Below are 16,304 nucleotides of genomic sequence, written 5' to 3'. Positions count from 1 at the left end.
CACCGTTCGCACCGCAAAGTGGTAGGGACTCTGGCGATACCACACATTTTGCATTTTTTGCCGAGATCATCGCACTGAGGCTGCCTTCAACTTTCCGCGGACCACGCCGCCCCCCCTCGGAGCTTCGGGTCCGGCCGCGACTCACTAGACGCCGTGGCTTCTGGGCCTGTCCGGACACACAGAGCTGCCTGCCCGGGAACACCTCGCCAGAACATCGGAGCGCCCATCCTGCTGCCTGGTTCCGGTGACAGACTATGCTGGCTGAGGTGAGAAAAGTGCCTGCTGCCCCCCTGCACCCGCTGCACAACGTTTACGCAGGAACACAAGCCCGGACTCCCGCGCGGCTGACGGAACCACTTTAGACTGGGGCTTAGGGCCTTCTCCCCCGAACACTGCGACTGCCTGCTCTTCCCACACAATACGGTGCATGAGGTATCCGGCGCCTACGCTAAAAGTTGAGGTACGCTAATACTTTCAAAGCACTGCGCCAAGAAGCTGCCTCGAACCCCCCCCCCCCCCCCCCCACTAAGTTGCTCCCGCCGCGTCTGCCAGATTTGGCGTGGCCTAATGGACTCTAGACGCCCGCTGCCTGATTCGCACAAGTGGGGGACATTACCCATAACTGTCCGCAACGCAGTGAGCACTACTGCACAGCCCTGCTCCCCCCTCCTGCGCTGAACTTTGCCCGCTGCGAATCCTTCTGGCAGCGCGGTCTGGTTAACGCCTGGGGCTGACTCTTTGGCCTCCCCTCAGTGAGCAGGGCTATCTCCTCGGCGGAAGAGAACCTCAAGCATCTGCGCCCCGTCACCACTCCGCGCAGCCAGATACACCTGACTTGCCCGAAGCCCAGTGGCCTTCATCTTCCAGGACAGCCCAGCCACGCAGTCCTGTTATTACCCCACCTCAATGGCCGCCACAAACTGTGGAGCTCATTATTTACTGTACTGGACCTGCTCTGGAGACACGCTTTCCCCCCCATTCCCCCTTTTTCCTGGGCGCTGAGTGAGGGGTCCTGTTGAGCGCTGCCCGGACCCTGACCTACGTTCTCGCGCAAGCTGCGGGAATGATTCTGGACGGCGCCATTTTGACTCGACCTCCATTTTGTGTGTCACCCCCTCCTTGCTGTGGCACCACTGCCCCCAATTGCTATTTCCTAGATAAACCACGCTGCTAGCACTACCTGGGCTGCTACATACCAGTACCTCTACAAGCCTACAACGGACGTACATCTGGACATTCATCCTCGCTCTCCTCGGGTCCCGGGGGTCAGACACCAGGTCCCATTAGCTGCTGTTCAGCGCACATCACTGGCCGCAGTCTGCCACCTTGGGCGCCTGCCTTTCCTGCTGGGCCTTGAGCACCCTACGGATTGACCCTCGTTCACCTGCACCGCCGGATTGCATATCGAACCTCCACAAGCTACTGCTCCCGCGCGGTTTCGCTGACCCCTGGCAGCCTACATCGCAGCCTTTACATCTCTGGTTGCAACATGGGGCGAAATGATGCCCTACAATTCAAACTGCCCTATGAAGCCCGGAAAAAACCAGAATCCCAGCCTGTGGAGCAGACTGCTACTGGGGCTGCAGCTCCACCTGATGAAGACTGGAAGTCACTCCTACTAGGAATGAAGCAAAGCCTCACTTCAATTGACTCCAAGATTGATGCGCTCAACACCAGAATGGACACTGTGGAGGCAAAGCTGAGTCAGCATGACACTAGCTTAAAGGAGGCGGAAAGTAGAATCTCAGAGCTGGAAGACACTGCCACTGCCAACGGTCGCCAGGTCACTCAAATGGACAAGGTGCTTAAAATCATAGCTGACAAAAATGAGGACCTTGAAGCCAGGTAACGGAGAAACAACGTACGAATTTTAGGCCTTGTGGAGACAACCAATACTGGCCGCATGGAAGACTTCATAGAAAAACTCATAGCTGACCTGTTTGGCAGAGACTCCTTCTCTGCACACCTCACGATTGAGAGAGCGCACTGTTCCCTAGCGGCCCGTCGTCCCTCCCCCCTGCGCTCCACCCAGGCCTATTATCGCTTGGTTCCTAAACTACCGGGACCGAGACACAGTTCTGCAGTTGGCACGAGAGAAACAACATGTCCCTTATGAGAACACCTTGCAGTCCTTCTACCCGGACTTTACCACCACGGTGCAGGAGGCGCGCCGCAAATTCACTGCAGTCAAGAAAAAGCTGCAATCCCTTGAAATTCCCTACGCTATGCTGTATACGGCCAAACTTAAATTACTCATCGTGGAAAACACCACATCTTTGCATCCCCACAGCAGGCTGAGGACTATCTTAAACGTCATAGAGAAGCGACCTCCAGGACGACGGAACCCAGTAGCCGCTCCAGATCACCCTCACCACTTTCCCAGCAGGACTGACTCAGTTTGCTGTACCGTATCCCAGAGGAAGACCCTGCCTGACTTACTACGATGTGATATTCTGCACTACTTGGTGATGTACAAGACTGTTCAAATGTTTATTTTTGCACTCATTATATTGCTCAGACATCCATCTCCGTCCTACGCTCGCGTGCTTGGCTTCTGGCTACAGTACCAGTGGGTGAAAGTAGGGAGATGAATGGCCCCTAGCGACTCTTACCTAGTTACAGGGCGAACCCCTGATCTTTCTCTACTGCTCTCTTGGTAGGGGTGATCACTGTTTTCGGATGAGTTTCAGTTTCGTGGGAGGGATTGTGATGCCCGGCAAGTTGGGGATGCCGGAGTGGGTGGGGGGAGGGATTACTGTACAACGTACCATATTTCATGCCAAAGCATTGTCTGAATATGTGCCGCATTCTAGGTCTGATTCGCGGGACCAACTGCCTTTTTCCACCGCACACTCCACACATTCACCATTGTTGACACAGGAAACGCATGGTCATAGGCTCCTCGGGTGAAAATAGGACTCTACAGCACATTAAAGTGGCCTCCTGGAACATACGAGGCCTAAACGACCCTAGAAAACGTAGACAGGTGTTGGGTTACCTAGACAGACATGGGATCAACATCGCACTCCTACAAGAGACATATCTGGCTCCTGGGGGGACAGCGCAGTTCGCATCCAGATGGGCCATGAGCAGCACTTCTTCCTCCTATTCTAGCTACTCCAGAGGGTTACCATTCTTATTAAAAGGGGGTGGCTTTCACGCCCAAAGGTGTAGACAATGATGCGGAGGGCAGATTCTGTCTAGTATGGGGACGACTACATGCCCATGATATCCTTTTTGCCAACTACTATGGCCCGAATATAGACAACCCTACTGTTTTACTCGTACTGTGGGGGTAAGAAGATCCAAACGCTGGGCATTACACATGTCATCTAGGGGCGGGGACTTTAACACTACGCTGCGCCCCCCGATGGACAGATCTAAAACGCTCCCCTCCCACTACAATACCACACAGAGGACACTATGTAGTATAGTGGATGACAATACCTTAACTGATGCCTGGAGACACGCTCACCCCACCCTCATGGAAGGCACACATTACTCTTACGTTCACTCTACATGGACACGGCTAGACTATCTTTTCATATCGGCGGGCCTGGTGCCCTGGCTACTGCACGTGAAACATTTGGCCCGCACATACTCTGACCATTCTCTGGTCCTCTTGGAACTTCAGGTCCCTCTGGCATGTTCACCTTACTCAAGCTGGCGGCTTAATCTGGCACACCTTAAGGTTTCCATTTTCAGGGCCGAAATGGAACAAGACATTAGGGACTTCTTTGAACGCAACTTGTCCTCGGTCGATAGTGTCGCTACAGTCTGGGAAGCTTTTTAGGTCACGGTTAGGGGTTGCTGTATAGCCAAAGGCGGTGGCATCCTGAGATCCCTACGCACAGACCTACATAATTTATAAAAAGACCTGCGAGAGCTCGAGCGTTCCGCCGCTCAAAGCCCTAATGATTGCGCAACACAAGCCCGTATGCGGGACAAGCTCATTAAGTACACTAAGGTGGCAGATAGGGAATGTAAATTCCTTGGGCGCCCACACATGGCCCGCGTTTACGGTGAGGGGGACAGACCTGGCAGGGCACTGGCGAATTCGATCAAACCCCCCAGGTTCCATAACTACATCGCCGAGCTACATGACCCTGACGGTAACATACACAGGAACCTCCCAGATCAGCTCCGCATATTTCAGGACCACTATGGTGAGCTATACTCCTCGCACAGGACTGAACCTCTTGACCTCCCGGCATATTTCAGCGATGTTGCACTGGCCTGGCTAGGCGATGCCCAGCAGAAATTCCTGCATCTAGAGCTGGAGTTGGATGAGATAACTGAGGCTATCATGGGTATGAGATTTGGCAAAGCTCCGGGGTTCGATGGTCTACCTATTGACTTTTACAAACTTTTTGCTCCCATTTTGGCCCCCATCTTGAAACAAGTATATTATGTGGCGCTGGAAGAGAGTTGTCTCCCCCGCACCATACGAGAAGCACTCATAACCTCCCTGCTCAAGCCTGGTAAGCCCCCTACGCAATGCGACTCCTACCGGCCCCTATCACTTTTAAATTGCGACACTAAGATCTTGGCTAAGGTACTAGCTACATGCCTTAATCTTCTCATGGAACAATCAGTTTTGCCAGATCAAGCGGGCTTTGTTCAGAACCGGGCAACCTCGCACAACCTTCGTACTCTACAGGCGGTACTACAGGACATTGATCCAAAATGCGAGGCCATGGCGGTATTTTTGGATGCCACCAAGGCTTTCGATTCGTTAGAGTGGGAAAACCTGCTGGGCACACTTCAGCACATGGGGATGCCTTTTAGCTTCTTAGACTCGGTTAAGCTATTATACCATCAGCCAATAGCTACTGCATTGCTAGACGGTGCCAGATCTACCCCCTTTACTGTCCAGAGAGGCACATGCCAGGGCTGCCCCTTATCCCCTATTCTTTTCGTAATCGCGATTGAGCCACTAGCCACGAAACTACGTCAAATTCACAATCATCGCGCCCTCATCTACCCTTCCCGGCAACTGCTTGTACCGCTTTATGCGGACGATATGATGCTCTATATTAAGAAGCCCCAAGATAACTTAAACCAAGTGCTCCACGAAATCACCAAATTTGGGGTTCTAGCCGGCGTGCAAATCAACGGGGCCAAATCTGCCATTTTCCCGTTAACCGACAACACTCTCCCACACCAGCTCGATTACCCTCTTGACAAAAAGATGCCATGATGCCATGATGCGCGCCAACTATGGCACTGCAATAGATAAAATAACGGACAGTGTCACCAAGTGGATCCACCTTCCGCTATCAATGGCAGGGAGGATAGCCCTTGCTAAGATGGTACTTTTTCCCCAAACTCCTATACCTCTTTGTCAACATCCCGTATAATCCAGGGAGGTTCTTCTTTAGTTCCCTGAGGTCCCAACTCACGAGACTAATATTATGCAGAAACAGGCACGCCTCAGCCTCGACACACTCATGCTCCCCTTCCACCTAGGTGGATTCGAAGTTCCCAACTTCGAAAGGTACTATGACTGCGCGCAAGCGCACTTTGCTGTATATTGGTACCATCCGCCACCATACTTGGCATATTTTGCCGTGGAGGATGGCCATATGGCTCCAACTTCTAGAACCGGATATATTCACATCCCGGTGAAGCCCAGAAAGCGTGACCCTACAACGGTTGATTGCACTGTGGCTGCATGGGACCGGATTGCACATACCCTCGACTGCCCGTGTCTATACTCACCCAAGCTGCCACTGGACAGCGACCCCAGGCTTCAGGTCACTTGCAAAGCAATTGGCCGCAAAATGGCCAGGGAACTGGGATATAGCCTTTGGGGTGATCTATATGTGAATGGAACTTTTCGGACTAAGGAGCAGTTTTTTTAAGGAGAGTCCAGCCTCTATTATGGATACCTTTTTATTCGCCCGGATAGGTTAAAATGTACGTGCAATCACTCCTTCCTTCCCCAATGAGCCCGACACGTTTGGGCCACTACACGCCATTGTACACACAGATGCACTGCGACACATTATCTCACAGCTATACAAACACATACAGGACGCACCACGTTCCACCACATTGAGGGCTCGACTTGAATGGGACAGGGATCTTACAGAGCCATTAACAGAATAACAATGGGAGCTCAGCTGCACACAAACAAAAGCAATCACCGGCAACAATAGGTTGAGGCTCATACATTACAGATTCTTACACCGGATAGATCACACCCCTGCTCGGTTACACAAATTCCATTTGCGCAAATCAGATTACTGCCTCAGCTGCGGATCAGCCGGAGCTGACTTCATGCATCTAGCCCGGTCCTGCCCCAGGGTTGCCACTTATTTGACACAGGTATTTGAGGGGCTCTCCACTATGCTGGGCGTCACGGTGACCCCCCTGCCCATTAAAGGCACTGCTAGGCCTGACACAAGACGTGGTACCTCCGCATAGGAAATTCTTGGCACTTACTAGCCAAACGCTTAGATGGGGGAGAGGACGGGCCCCAAAGTTTAAATGCTGGATCGGTTCCATGTCCACATGGTAACGAATATGCTACTTACCAGTATGCATCTGTTCTTGGCATGTAGGGCTGCTGACATTCATATCTGTGCATAGATCGCCTAGTGTTGGGTCTGGATGATTGCACATTGTTGTCCTGGAAGAGTCTTCGAAGTATCACGAGATAGGTGGCTCCTTCCCTGGACTACAGTGCGCATGGGCATCCTCAGATTGTTTTTCATCATTGTGGCAGAGATGGTGTGTAATACAGTGAGTGATGTCCATGCTAGATAGTAATTCTGAATGCTACAGCTGCTACAGGCGCCGGGGAGGAGGGTGGGCGATATGAATGTCAGCAGCCCTACATGCCAAGAACAGATGCATACTGGTAAGTAGCATATTCAGTTCGAGGCATGTGGGCTGCTGAATTCATATCTGTGCATAGATTACATAGCAGTCCCCCCTGTTAGCGGCGGCTGCCCGTGCCAGCTGCAGCAGTCTGAAAAAGAGTTTTGAGAACAGCCTGTCCTACAGCTGCCTGCTGTTTAGAATGCACATCTACGCAGTAGTGTTTCGTAAATGTATGTGTGGTGGACCAAGTGGCTGCCTTGCATATCTCTTCTAAAGGAATATTCCCCCAGGAAAGCCATGGACGCTCCTAACTTACGTGTGGAGTGTGCTCGTGGTGGAATGGTTAGTGTGCGTTTAGCCTTAGCATAGCAAATCTGTATACATTTAACGCTTCACCTGGCTATCCCTGTTTTGGAAATGGGGTTGCCTATGTGTTGTGGAGAAAAGGCAACGAAAAGCTGTTTTGTTTTTATGAAATCCTTCGTTCTGTCTATATAGTACATTAGAGCCCTTTTGACATCTAACGCGTGTAGGGATCTCTCTGCGACATTCTCCGGATTGGGAAAGAAAACTGGCAGTTCTATGGTCTGGTTCATGTGGAACTGCGAAATCACTTTAGGCATAAATGTAGGGTTGGTGCGTAATACCACCCTATTTGCGTGGACCTATATAAATGGCTCTTGGATGGTTAGTGCCTGGAGTTCACTAACTCTCCTCAGTGAGGTAATGACCACTAGGAAAGCAACTTTCCAAGTCAGAAATTGAATCTCACAAGAGTGTAGAGGTTCAAAAGGTGGTCCCATTAATCTGGTGAGGACCACATTCAGGCTCCACACTGGTGACGGTGGGTGTCTGGGAGGGATCACTCTTAAGTCCCTCCAGAAAAGCTTTAATGGCAGGCACTCTGAATAAGGAGAGGTGCTGCCTGTTCTGAAGATAGGCTGCTATGGCGGATAAATGTATGCGAATGGAACTGTACGCTAGACTACATCTGTATAAATGCAACAAATAACAGATGACGTTTTGAATAGATGCATCCAGTGGGTTAATGTCATTGTTGGTACAATATATGACAAACCTTTTCCATTTAGCCGCATAGCATGCTCTGGTTGTGGGCCGTCTTGCCTCCTTGATGATATTCATACATTCCGGCGGCAAGTTGAGGTAGCCAAATTCTAGGACTTCAGGAGCCAGATCGCCAGGTTGAGCTGTTGCGGATCTGGATGATGAATGTCTCCATGGCTCTCCGTCAAAAGCCTGGGTGTGAGGCGTAGCCGTTGATGCGGTACCACGGATAGTTCTAGAAACGTGGTGTACCATGGTTGGCGTGCCCACATTGGAGCAACCAGGATGAGGGTCATCAAGTGTTGCCGTAGTTTGCGTGCCACCAGCGGTATCAAAGGTGCTGGGGGAAAAGCGTACGCAAATTTGCCTGACCAGTTCATCCATATCGCATTGCCCTGCGACTGTGGGTGTGGGAACCTGCTTGCGAAGCTTTGGCATTTTGCGTTTTCCTTTGTGGCGAACAGGTCTATCTGTGGATGACTCCATTGCTGGAAGTACGGTTGGAGTACTGATGGATGTATCTCCCACTCGTGCATCTGGTGGCTGTGTCTGCTGAGCAGATCCGCCATCTGGTTGTCTTTGCCCGGGAGGTGTTCCGCCATGAGGAAGATGTTCCTCTGAATGGCCCACTTCCACATGCTCTGAGCCAGATGAGACAACTGTGGAGAGTGCGTTCCTCCCTGCTTCTGTATGTAGTACATGGCAGTCATGTTGTCAGTCATGTTGTCCGTCCGGATCAACACGACCTTGTTGCACAAGTGTACCTTGAAAGCTTTCATCGCCATGAAGATTGCCATCAGTTCCAGAATGTTGATGTGCATCTTCTTTTGCTGTGCTGTCCATAGTCCCTGCACTGTGTAGTGGAGTACATGAGCTCCCCATCCCTGGAGAGACGCGTCCGCCGTCAGTACAATTTGTGGAACAGGCTCTTGGAACGGTCGGCCCTTGCAAAGGTTTCGTGGGTTCCACCAATGCAGAGAGTTGAATGCCCGACTGCTTACCAACACTAGGTCCTTTAACTGTCCTTGAGCCTGATTCCATTGACGTGCTAAGCACTCCTGAAGCGGACGCATATGTAGCCTCGCGTGCGGGACTATGAAAATGCAGGAGGCCATCATGCCTTTCAACTGCATGAACACTTTCGCTGGAAGCGAGCGTTGAGCTCTGAATTTTTGTATCAGCAATTGCATGCTGTTTATTCTCACTGAATTTGGCTGTGCTTTGGCTGCCAGAGTGTCTATCGTCGCACCCAGGTACTGTCGCACATGGGCGGGCTGAAGGTGTGACTTCGGGTAATTCAGTGAGAATCCCAGACTGTGAAGAAGGTGATTGGTGTGGGACATGTGGCTGGCACACTGCTGTGCCAACTTTGCTTGAATAAGCCAGTCGTCCAGATACGGGTAGACATGTATGTGCTGTCTCCTGAGGTGTGCTGCTACTGTTGCAAGGCACTTTGTGAACACCCTGGGTGCCGTCGTTACTCCGAAAGGGAGGACTTTGAACTGATAATGTTGATGTTGAATAGTGAACCTGAGATACTGTCTGTGTGACGGGTGTATGGGTATATGGAAATACGCATCTTTTAGATCCAGCGTTGCGAGGAAGTCTCCCTGACTGAGTAACGGCAGAACCTGTTGCAAGGTGAGCATATGAAAATGCTCTGACAGAATGTAACTGTTCAGAGGCCCGAGGTCTAGTATAGGTCTGAGCGACCCGTCCTTTTTGGGTATTAGAAAGTAGAGAGAGAACACCCCTGACCCTTGTTCTTCTACAGGCACAAGCTTTATGGCCCCTTTTTGCAGCATGCTGACGACCTCCTGCTGCAATAATTGTAAGTGCTCTGCGGACATAGGACGGTGTTTTGGTGGGATGTTGGGTGGAGTGGACATTAATTCCAGACAATACACGTACTGTACAATGTCTCTCACCCACCTGTCTGTGGTGATGAATTTCCAGACCGGCAGGAACTGTTGTAGTCTCCCCCCGACAGGTGTTATGTGGTCGGGGGGCAGTGACAGGGCGTCACTGTTTGGTATTGGCAGAGGATCTGGAACTGTTATTTCCTCTGCCTCTGCCCTTGATGTGGTTTCCCTGATATCCACCACGGTTGTTCTTATTGTAGGTGGATTGTGTACCTCCCTTATTGTATTGTGTTTGTTGCGTTGACTGGCCTCTTGAGGGTCCTCTAGTACTGGAGCAACGAAAGGAGCCACCCCGAAACTATTGTGACTGCAGAGCCCCCATAGACTTTACAGTCTCTGTGTCCTTTTTAAGTTTTTCAAGGGTGGTGTCAACCTCAGGTCGGAATAAGAAGTCTGGATTAACTGGCTGATTGAGGATAGAAGTTTGAATTTCAGGTTTGAATCCTGAAATCCTCAACCAGGCGTGTCGTCTTAGCATAACACTAGTGTTGATGGCCCTGGCTGCAGTGTCAGCCGCGTCCAGAGCACACTTGATGGAAGCATTTGTTATGAATTTCCCCTCCTGTATGAGTAGCTCTGCCCCCTCCTTGTACTGATCAGGTAGGTGTTGTAATAGTGTCTCAAGGGTATCATAATGTGCCCTGTCATATCTGGCCAAGAGAGCCTGAGTGTTAGCAAAGCGCCAGATGTTAGCCGCCTGCGCAGCTACTCTTTTCCTTGAGGTTTCCATAACCTTCAACTCTTTGTCCGGAGGAGGAGCATCACCTGTAGTCTGGGAGTTAGTTCTCTTACGTGCATTAGAAACACCCAATGAATCCAATGGCAACTGTCCCTTTATGTAAGGAGAGTCCACAGGGGCCGGACGATATTTCTTCTCAATCCTTGGGTTTAACACCCTGGCCCTAGTGGTATCTTAAAAAAATGTCAGCAGCATGCTTGAGGACCCCTTTGAGCATGGGTGGGTTTTGACTGCCCTTTCTTAAGTTGAAAAAGTGTCGACCAGTGTCCACAGGGTCAGCATGGAGTTCGACGTCCTGATTACTGGCTGCCCTCTCAATAAGGGCGTTAAAAGCAGTTGTGTCCTCAGTAGGAGACGTTTTTACACTGTACACATGAGTGTCCGGGCCAGTCTGCGGATCCCTTGAGTAAGCAGGGTCCGTCCATTGTTGGTCTTGATCATCAGGATCAGTGTCCACATGATAGAGGTCATCCTCATTGTAATTATCCCCCGTTTCAACATCTGAGTATGTTGGGGAAACATTTTGAGGTTCCTGTTCATAGTGATGGAGGGGTTTCACAAGAGCTGGAGAAGTTGTGGAAAGTCTCTTTTTCTTCAAGGGAATCTTATAGGATTCCATGGGAGTCTCTGGCATCACCTTTCGTTTGTATATGGACAGTCTCCCAGTGTCGATGAATTGTCTCGGCTACTGGTCTTCAAGCTCTTCCGTAGCCTCCATTTCCGTCGACACATGTGTAGCGGCGGCAATAGATTTTTTCGGCTCGAACATCTTCGGGTGCAACGAGGGCGGTAACTCAAACTTGATAGGTGTCGACGCAGTATGAACTTGTCTGACAAGCTTCGGCGTCGGGGCCTTCTTCGGTCCGACCGATGTACCCTTCTCCTTGATGCGTTGGAGCGACTCCGACACTTCTTTGGCTATGAACGGAGTGGGCTTTGTAGACTCAACAGGATCCTTGGAGCCAGTCTTCGACTTGTCCGTAGAGCTCGACCTAGGATCGGTCCAGACTTTAGGCGCAGGTCTTTTGTGAGAATCGACACCCTTCGGCGTCGGCTTCGATGGCTCGACGGCCTTGACCTTGGTCTTCGGCGCCCCAACCAGTGGCTCGACGACCTTCTTGAGTTTTCCGGCATCGACGGCCATTTTAGTTTTCTTCGGCTCCAAGGGGTTTGAGGCCTTGGAGCCGACGAGAGGCACAAGCACTTTCGGTTTCTGCAAAGACGCTGTCGGTTTCGATTTCTTTGTATCGACCGATGGCGGTTTCGAAACCGCAGGCTCTTTAGAAATGTTCGAAGCCGGGCCTTTATGCGGGGCTGTAGAACGAGATTGTGGATCTTGGGTAAGGCCTAGTGGCGATCCCTCGAACTGAGCCTTACTGAGTGCATCATCTTCGGCCTCTGTGCGGCCGGGTTGGCCTAGCTCTTCGCCTGAGCTATCTTCTATGGCCCCAAGGGCCTCCACGTCGCCTCCTACCTTCTCGACGACGTCCTCATCTCCGTAATGTACCTCCTCGTCTTCGGCGTCATACTCGGAGGCATGGCCGAAGCCGGATTGGAGCAGTGTTCCTGATCCTCCAGATCAACGACCTCCTCGTCAACCGGTCCCGAAGATGTTCACCGGAACAGGCGCTGACTTCTTCGACTCCAGTCGAGTCGCGCGTCGAATCGTGAGGGTTTTCTTTAACCTGAACCGGGCATAGGCCATACAGTTGTCTTCGTTATGGTCTGGGGACAGGCACTTGTTGCACACCGGGTGGACATCGATGTGCGCGTATTTTGCATTGCAAAGGGGGCACCGCTTGAACGGACTCCTTTCCATTTCAGATCTAAGATCGGGTAGAGTGTGGAAAGAAAAAACCTGTTGAGTCCTCGATGTCCTCTAAGCAAAGGCACCAATACCGAACGAAACGATACCGATGCTATCGAAAGCCTTTTGGCTTTACAGAAAGTTTTCCTAACTTGAGCTAAGATAGTAGCATCCGAACCCAATGGCGAAAAAAACAATCTGAGGATGGAGAGGATGCCCATGCGCACTGTAGTCCAGGGGAGGAGCCACCTATCTTGTGATACTTCGAAGACTCTTCCAGGACAACAATGTGCAATCATCCGGACCCAACACTGGGCGGCGATCTACGCACAGATATGAATTCAGCAGCCCTCATGCCTCGAACGAACATCTACACGACTACGCAGAACTACTGCCTTTAAGATCCAGGCTTAAAAACATCTGGGGTCCTCTCAAGTCCTATCTTCTACGACAGCAGGAGGAGGATGAGGACGGGCGGGAAGAACCACCCACTGGGGACGTCGGTACATCGCAGGCTTCAGCCTCATGATAATGCCACTTGAGAAATGCACACCCGTAGCCTCCCGACGACACACTTGTTGGGTGACCACCCCTTAATATTAAATGCTTGAATGTCTGTATAATGCTGAACACCCATACATTGTTATTGACTTGGGTCATGTTGTGCCTTGCTGTTTTTATCACTGAACTGAACATCTGAAAGTAATTGAGGTCGTTCACAATTCGCTACCTTGTCTCGGACCTGGATGTGCTATTTGCTTCAGAAATTCTCATTATATTAATTTACTGGGGGTACTGTTGGTGGGAGGGCGTGGTTTAACCATCTAGTTCCTTTCGTAAGAAGATGCTATTTCATGTATGACGTCTAGCATGGGAAGATGCCCACACTTTGTAAGTTACGTGACACTCAGTTGCCCGATTGCATTGCATTGATGTACCATGCTTTAATTTCTATAATAAAGGTTTTTGAAACTTAAATAAAAAAAAGAGTCAATATTACAAATATGTAGAGTCACTAGGTCCCGTAACCTGAAAAAACAAGTTGTATGGGTTCCGAACCCAATACTCAATGGCAGATGTGTGCACAGCATGCGTATCTATAGCTACGCATGCCACTGACATACAGTATCCTTCCCACACAGATTTCTGCAGGAGAAATGACTGCTCTAGTTACCACAGTTAGAAACATTTATCAAGGCAAATATGACCGCCAAAAATTCAGGGCCAAGGCTGCAAAATGCTTTTTCCTGATGAATGTTCTAAATTAACAAACAATCAGTATAAAAACATCTTACGGAAAATAGGACACCCAAGGTGCTAAGATCCATTATAATATTGTTAGTTGTCGTAACTGATATGCTAAAGTTAAACTAATAATTCATGAGCTTTTCGTTAAACATACTTGACAAAAATATTTTGGGCAAAAAAAAAAAAAAAGGTCATGAAATTGAAAACAATACTTACTTGACAAGTCTTACGTGCCATTCATACAGACTGTCATTTACAAGTTCCACCGAATAAATACCTGTAAAGTAAACAAACAATGTGTTCAAATGCTAGTCATCAAGGCTCATGGCAAAGACAGAGTAGTACGTAACAAGCAAATTCCGATAATGACTCCATAAAGAAGAGTTACTTGTTTATAAATAATCCTAGCTCTGCATTGTAGTAATCATTAAGGTCTTAAGAAGTAGAACATTCTAGTGCAAGAGCCAGAAACACTTTTGTCCATATAGAAACCAATTTCTATAGCCGCTTAGATGCGGCGCACATTTTTCTGCTGTGCGGGCGAATTCCACACGTGCGGACATTGGACATCTCCCAGCCTTCCGTCGCACACGCCCACCGTGACGTCAGGCGGCCCTGGGGGGGGCATCTGACGCATGGGAGAGGTTTTAAGTAATACTGGCACTTTTCAAATATATACATTAAATAAATTATCCGCAGTCAAATTTTCAAATAAACAGAAATCAATTACATTAACACTGCAGCAGAACCCCTCGCTGCATAGGGAAACTGAATAAATAATGCAGGATTGAAGTAAAATGCAGCCATACTAGCAGCATCCATAAAGAAGTGAAAAACAGACCCAACTCTTAAAAATATGTCTCCATCCCAGACTGCCTCCCAAGTAAAAAGTTAGGACCTTGTTGAAAATCCAGAATATGAAGAGCTCTCTATGCTGGTGTTGTTGGATTACAAAAGAACATCAGTGAAAAAAGATGGTCCCACACTGTTGGCTGATTATGTAAAGGGTTATTCTGGCGCTCACTAATTCCAGGTTTAAGCATACCTCTATTTACTTAAATGGTAGTGCTTCCAAGGAAAGGGGGAATCACACTACCCCCCTGATTGAGACCACAAATGACCTCTCTGTATCAATAACACACAGCCCATGCACACACTCAAATCTGTTAAACAAATCAAATTATCTGACACGTTTCGTGTATTTCTCCTGTTCTTTACTTTTTCTTTTTTTGCCCAACCAGCCAACACGTCTCATCGTCTAGGGTGTTCCCAAAGACTTCCTATGTGCTGGAAGATAACATAAGTAAAATTGTAGTGTAATGAGCACCACACATCTATTACATGTGTTTCTCTTTGTCGAAACCCAAACTTTCCTTGACAATATATTTAAACAGTGTAATGTGAAAAATCGCTATTTGACATCATTCATAATTAAGAACAAAAGTTACTTACCTTTAATCTGTGGTTCCCCAGTATTGGTATCTTTCCTAGATTCTTTAATCAATGAGAGAGGGAGGGAAAACAAGTATACACTCTCAGTCCCCCTGTTAAGTTAATTTCAACAACGAAAGAGTGTGCTTTCAAGAAGTGGTTCAAGAGCTTAGGATACTGTGTAGAAATCCAATTGATTTGTAAAGAAGGCCCTCACTCACCAACCTGGTTAGTGACCTGCTTCATCATCGGGCCCCACCAGGATAAGCCGAATGCTTACCCGGTGTGCTGCGACGCCAGAATTACTGCGGAGCGGGAAATTGTGAGGATCAGTGGAAGTGTAGTGATCGTTAAACATTAAGAGATTGTGTGTCAAAAAAGATTTTATTCGGTGACCAATCTGACATATTAAAAGCTATGTGTAAGGAAAAATCTACCTGCGAAGGTGGAAGCCTCTGATGTTGTCGTGGTTGGGAAGGCTCTATGCCGTTAAGATGTCGATCCTTCCTAAAATCCTATACGTATTTCAATGTCTCCCTACCCCGATCCCGCTTCACTGTATACGGAGTCTGCAATGTGAATTCACATCCTTCATATGGGGCGGAAAACTATTCCGCTTTTCGAGAAGATCCTCATGGCGCCGCGGGATGGGGGGCCTGGCTTGCCCCAACTTAGTGCACTATTAATGGGCCTCACACCTCCGCTTTGTGGTAGAGTGGGAAGTGACAGATAGCGAGAAAGGATGGTTACATATGGACAGAGCAGTGACGGGGCGCACCATCTGGGATCTAGCTTGGTTACACCGGACGGCCCGATCTAGAAGTGCTTACACGGCAGTGCCTACGAGGACGGTCGTAGACATAAGGGACAGCGTAGCCGTATCCAAGGGGCTTACCACGTTTCCATCCCCGCATACCCCCATAGTGCGGAATCCACACTTACCACCGGCTCATCAATCTCGAGCATTTGACAAATGGGCACGCGGAGATTGTCGGATGATTTGTGACCTCTATGAAGGGGGCACACTCAAAACTTTTGATCAGTGTCGGGAGGAGTTCCGGGTATCACCGGAGGCAATACTGCAATATGCGCAGTTGCGCCACCACTAGGTCTCTGAAGGGGAAATGTACCAGGCAGCCACACGCGACTTCACCCCTTTCGAGAAACTGGCACACTCCCTTGGGAGATTAAAGGGGCTTATCTCACAGATCTACTATATCCTGCAACACCAGTCGACTGTACCTTCTCACCCATACCAACGCCA

The 16,304-nt window shown here is 49.4% G+C and overlaps 1 protein-coding gene across 2 annotated transcripts in view; it reads right to left on the bottom strand.

Annotated features, from left to right (window-relative positions):
* UBE2Q2 (ubiquitin conjugating enzyme E2 Q2) overlaps positions 1 to 16,304 on the bottom strand; it is a 687,285-nt gene that overhangs the window by 331,518 nt on the left and 339,463 nt on the right. For both annotated transcript variants that reach the window (XM_086959354.1, XM_086959353.1), the window contains exon 7: positions 13,826 to 13,886. In XM_086959354.1, coding sequence (XP_086815480.1) covers positions 13,826 to 13,886 — 61 coding nt within the window. The remainder of the gene's footprint in view (positions 1 to 13,825; positions 13,887 to 16,304) is intronic.

Source organism: Lissotriton vulgaris, chromosome 2_2 (genome assembly GCF_964263255.1).
Source record: "Lissotriton vulgaris chromosome 2_2, aLisVul1.2, whole genome shotgun sequence".
NCBI classification, from domain to species: Eukaryota; Metazoa; Chordata; class Amphibia; order Caudata; family Salamandridae; genus Lissotriton; species Lissotriton vulgaris.
Note: the sequence above shows the minus strand (reverse complement) of the source record. Positions and strands in the feature narration are given on the sequence as shown.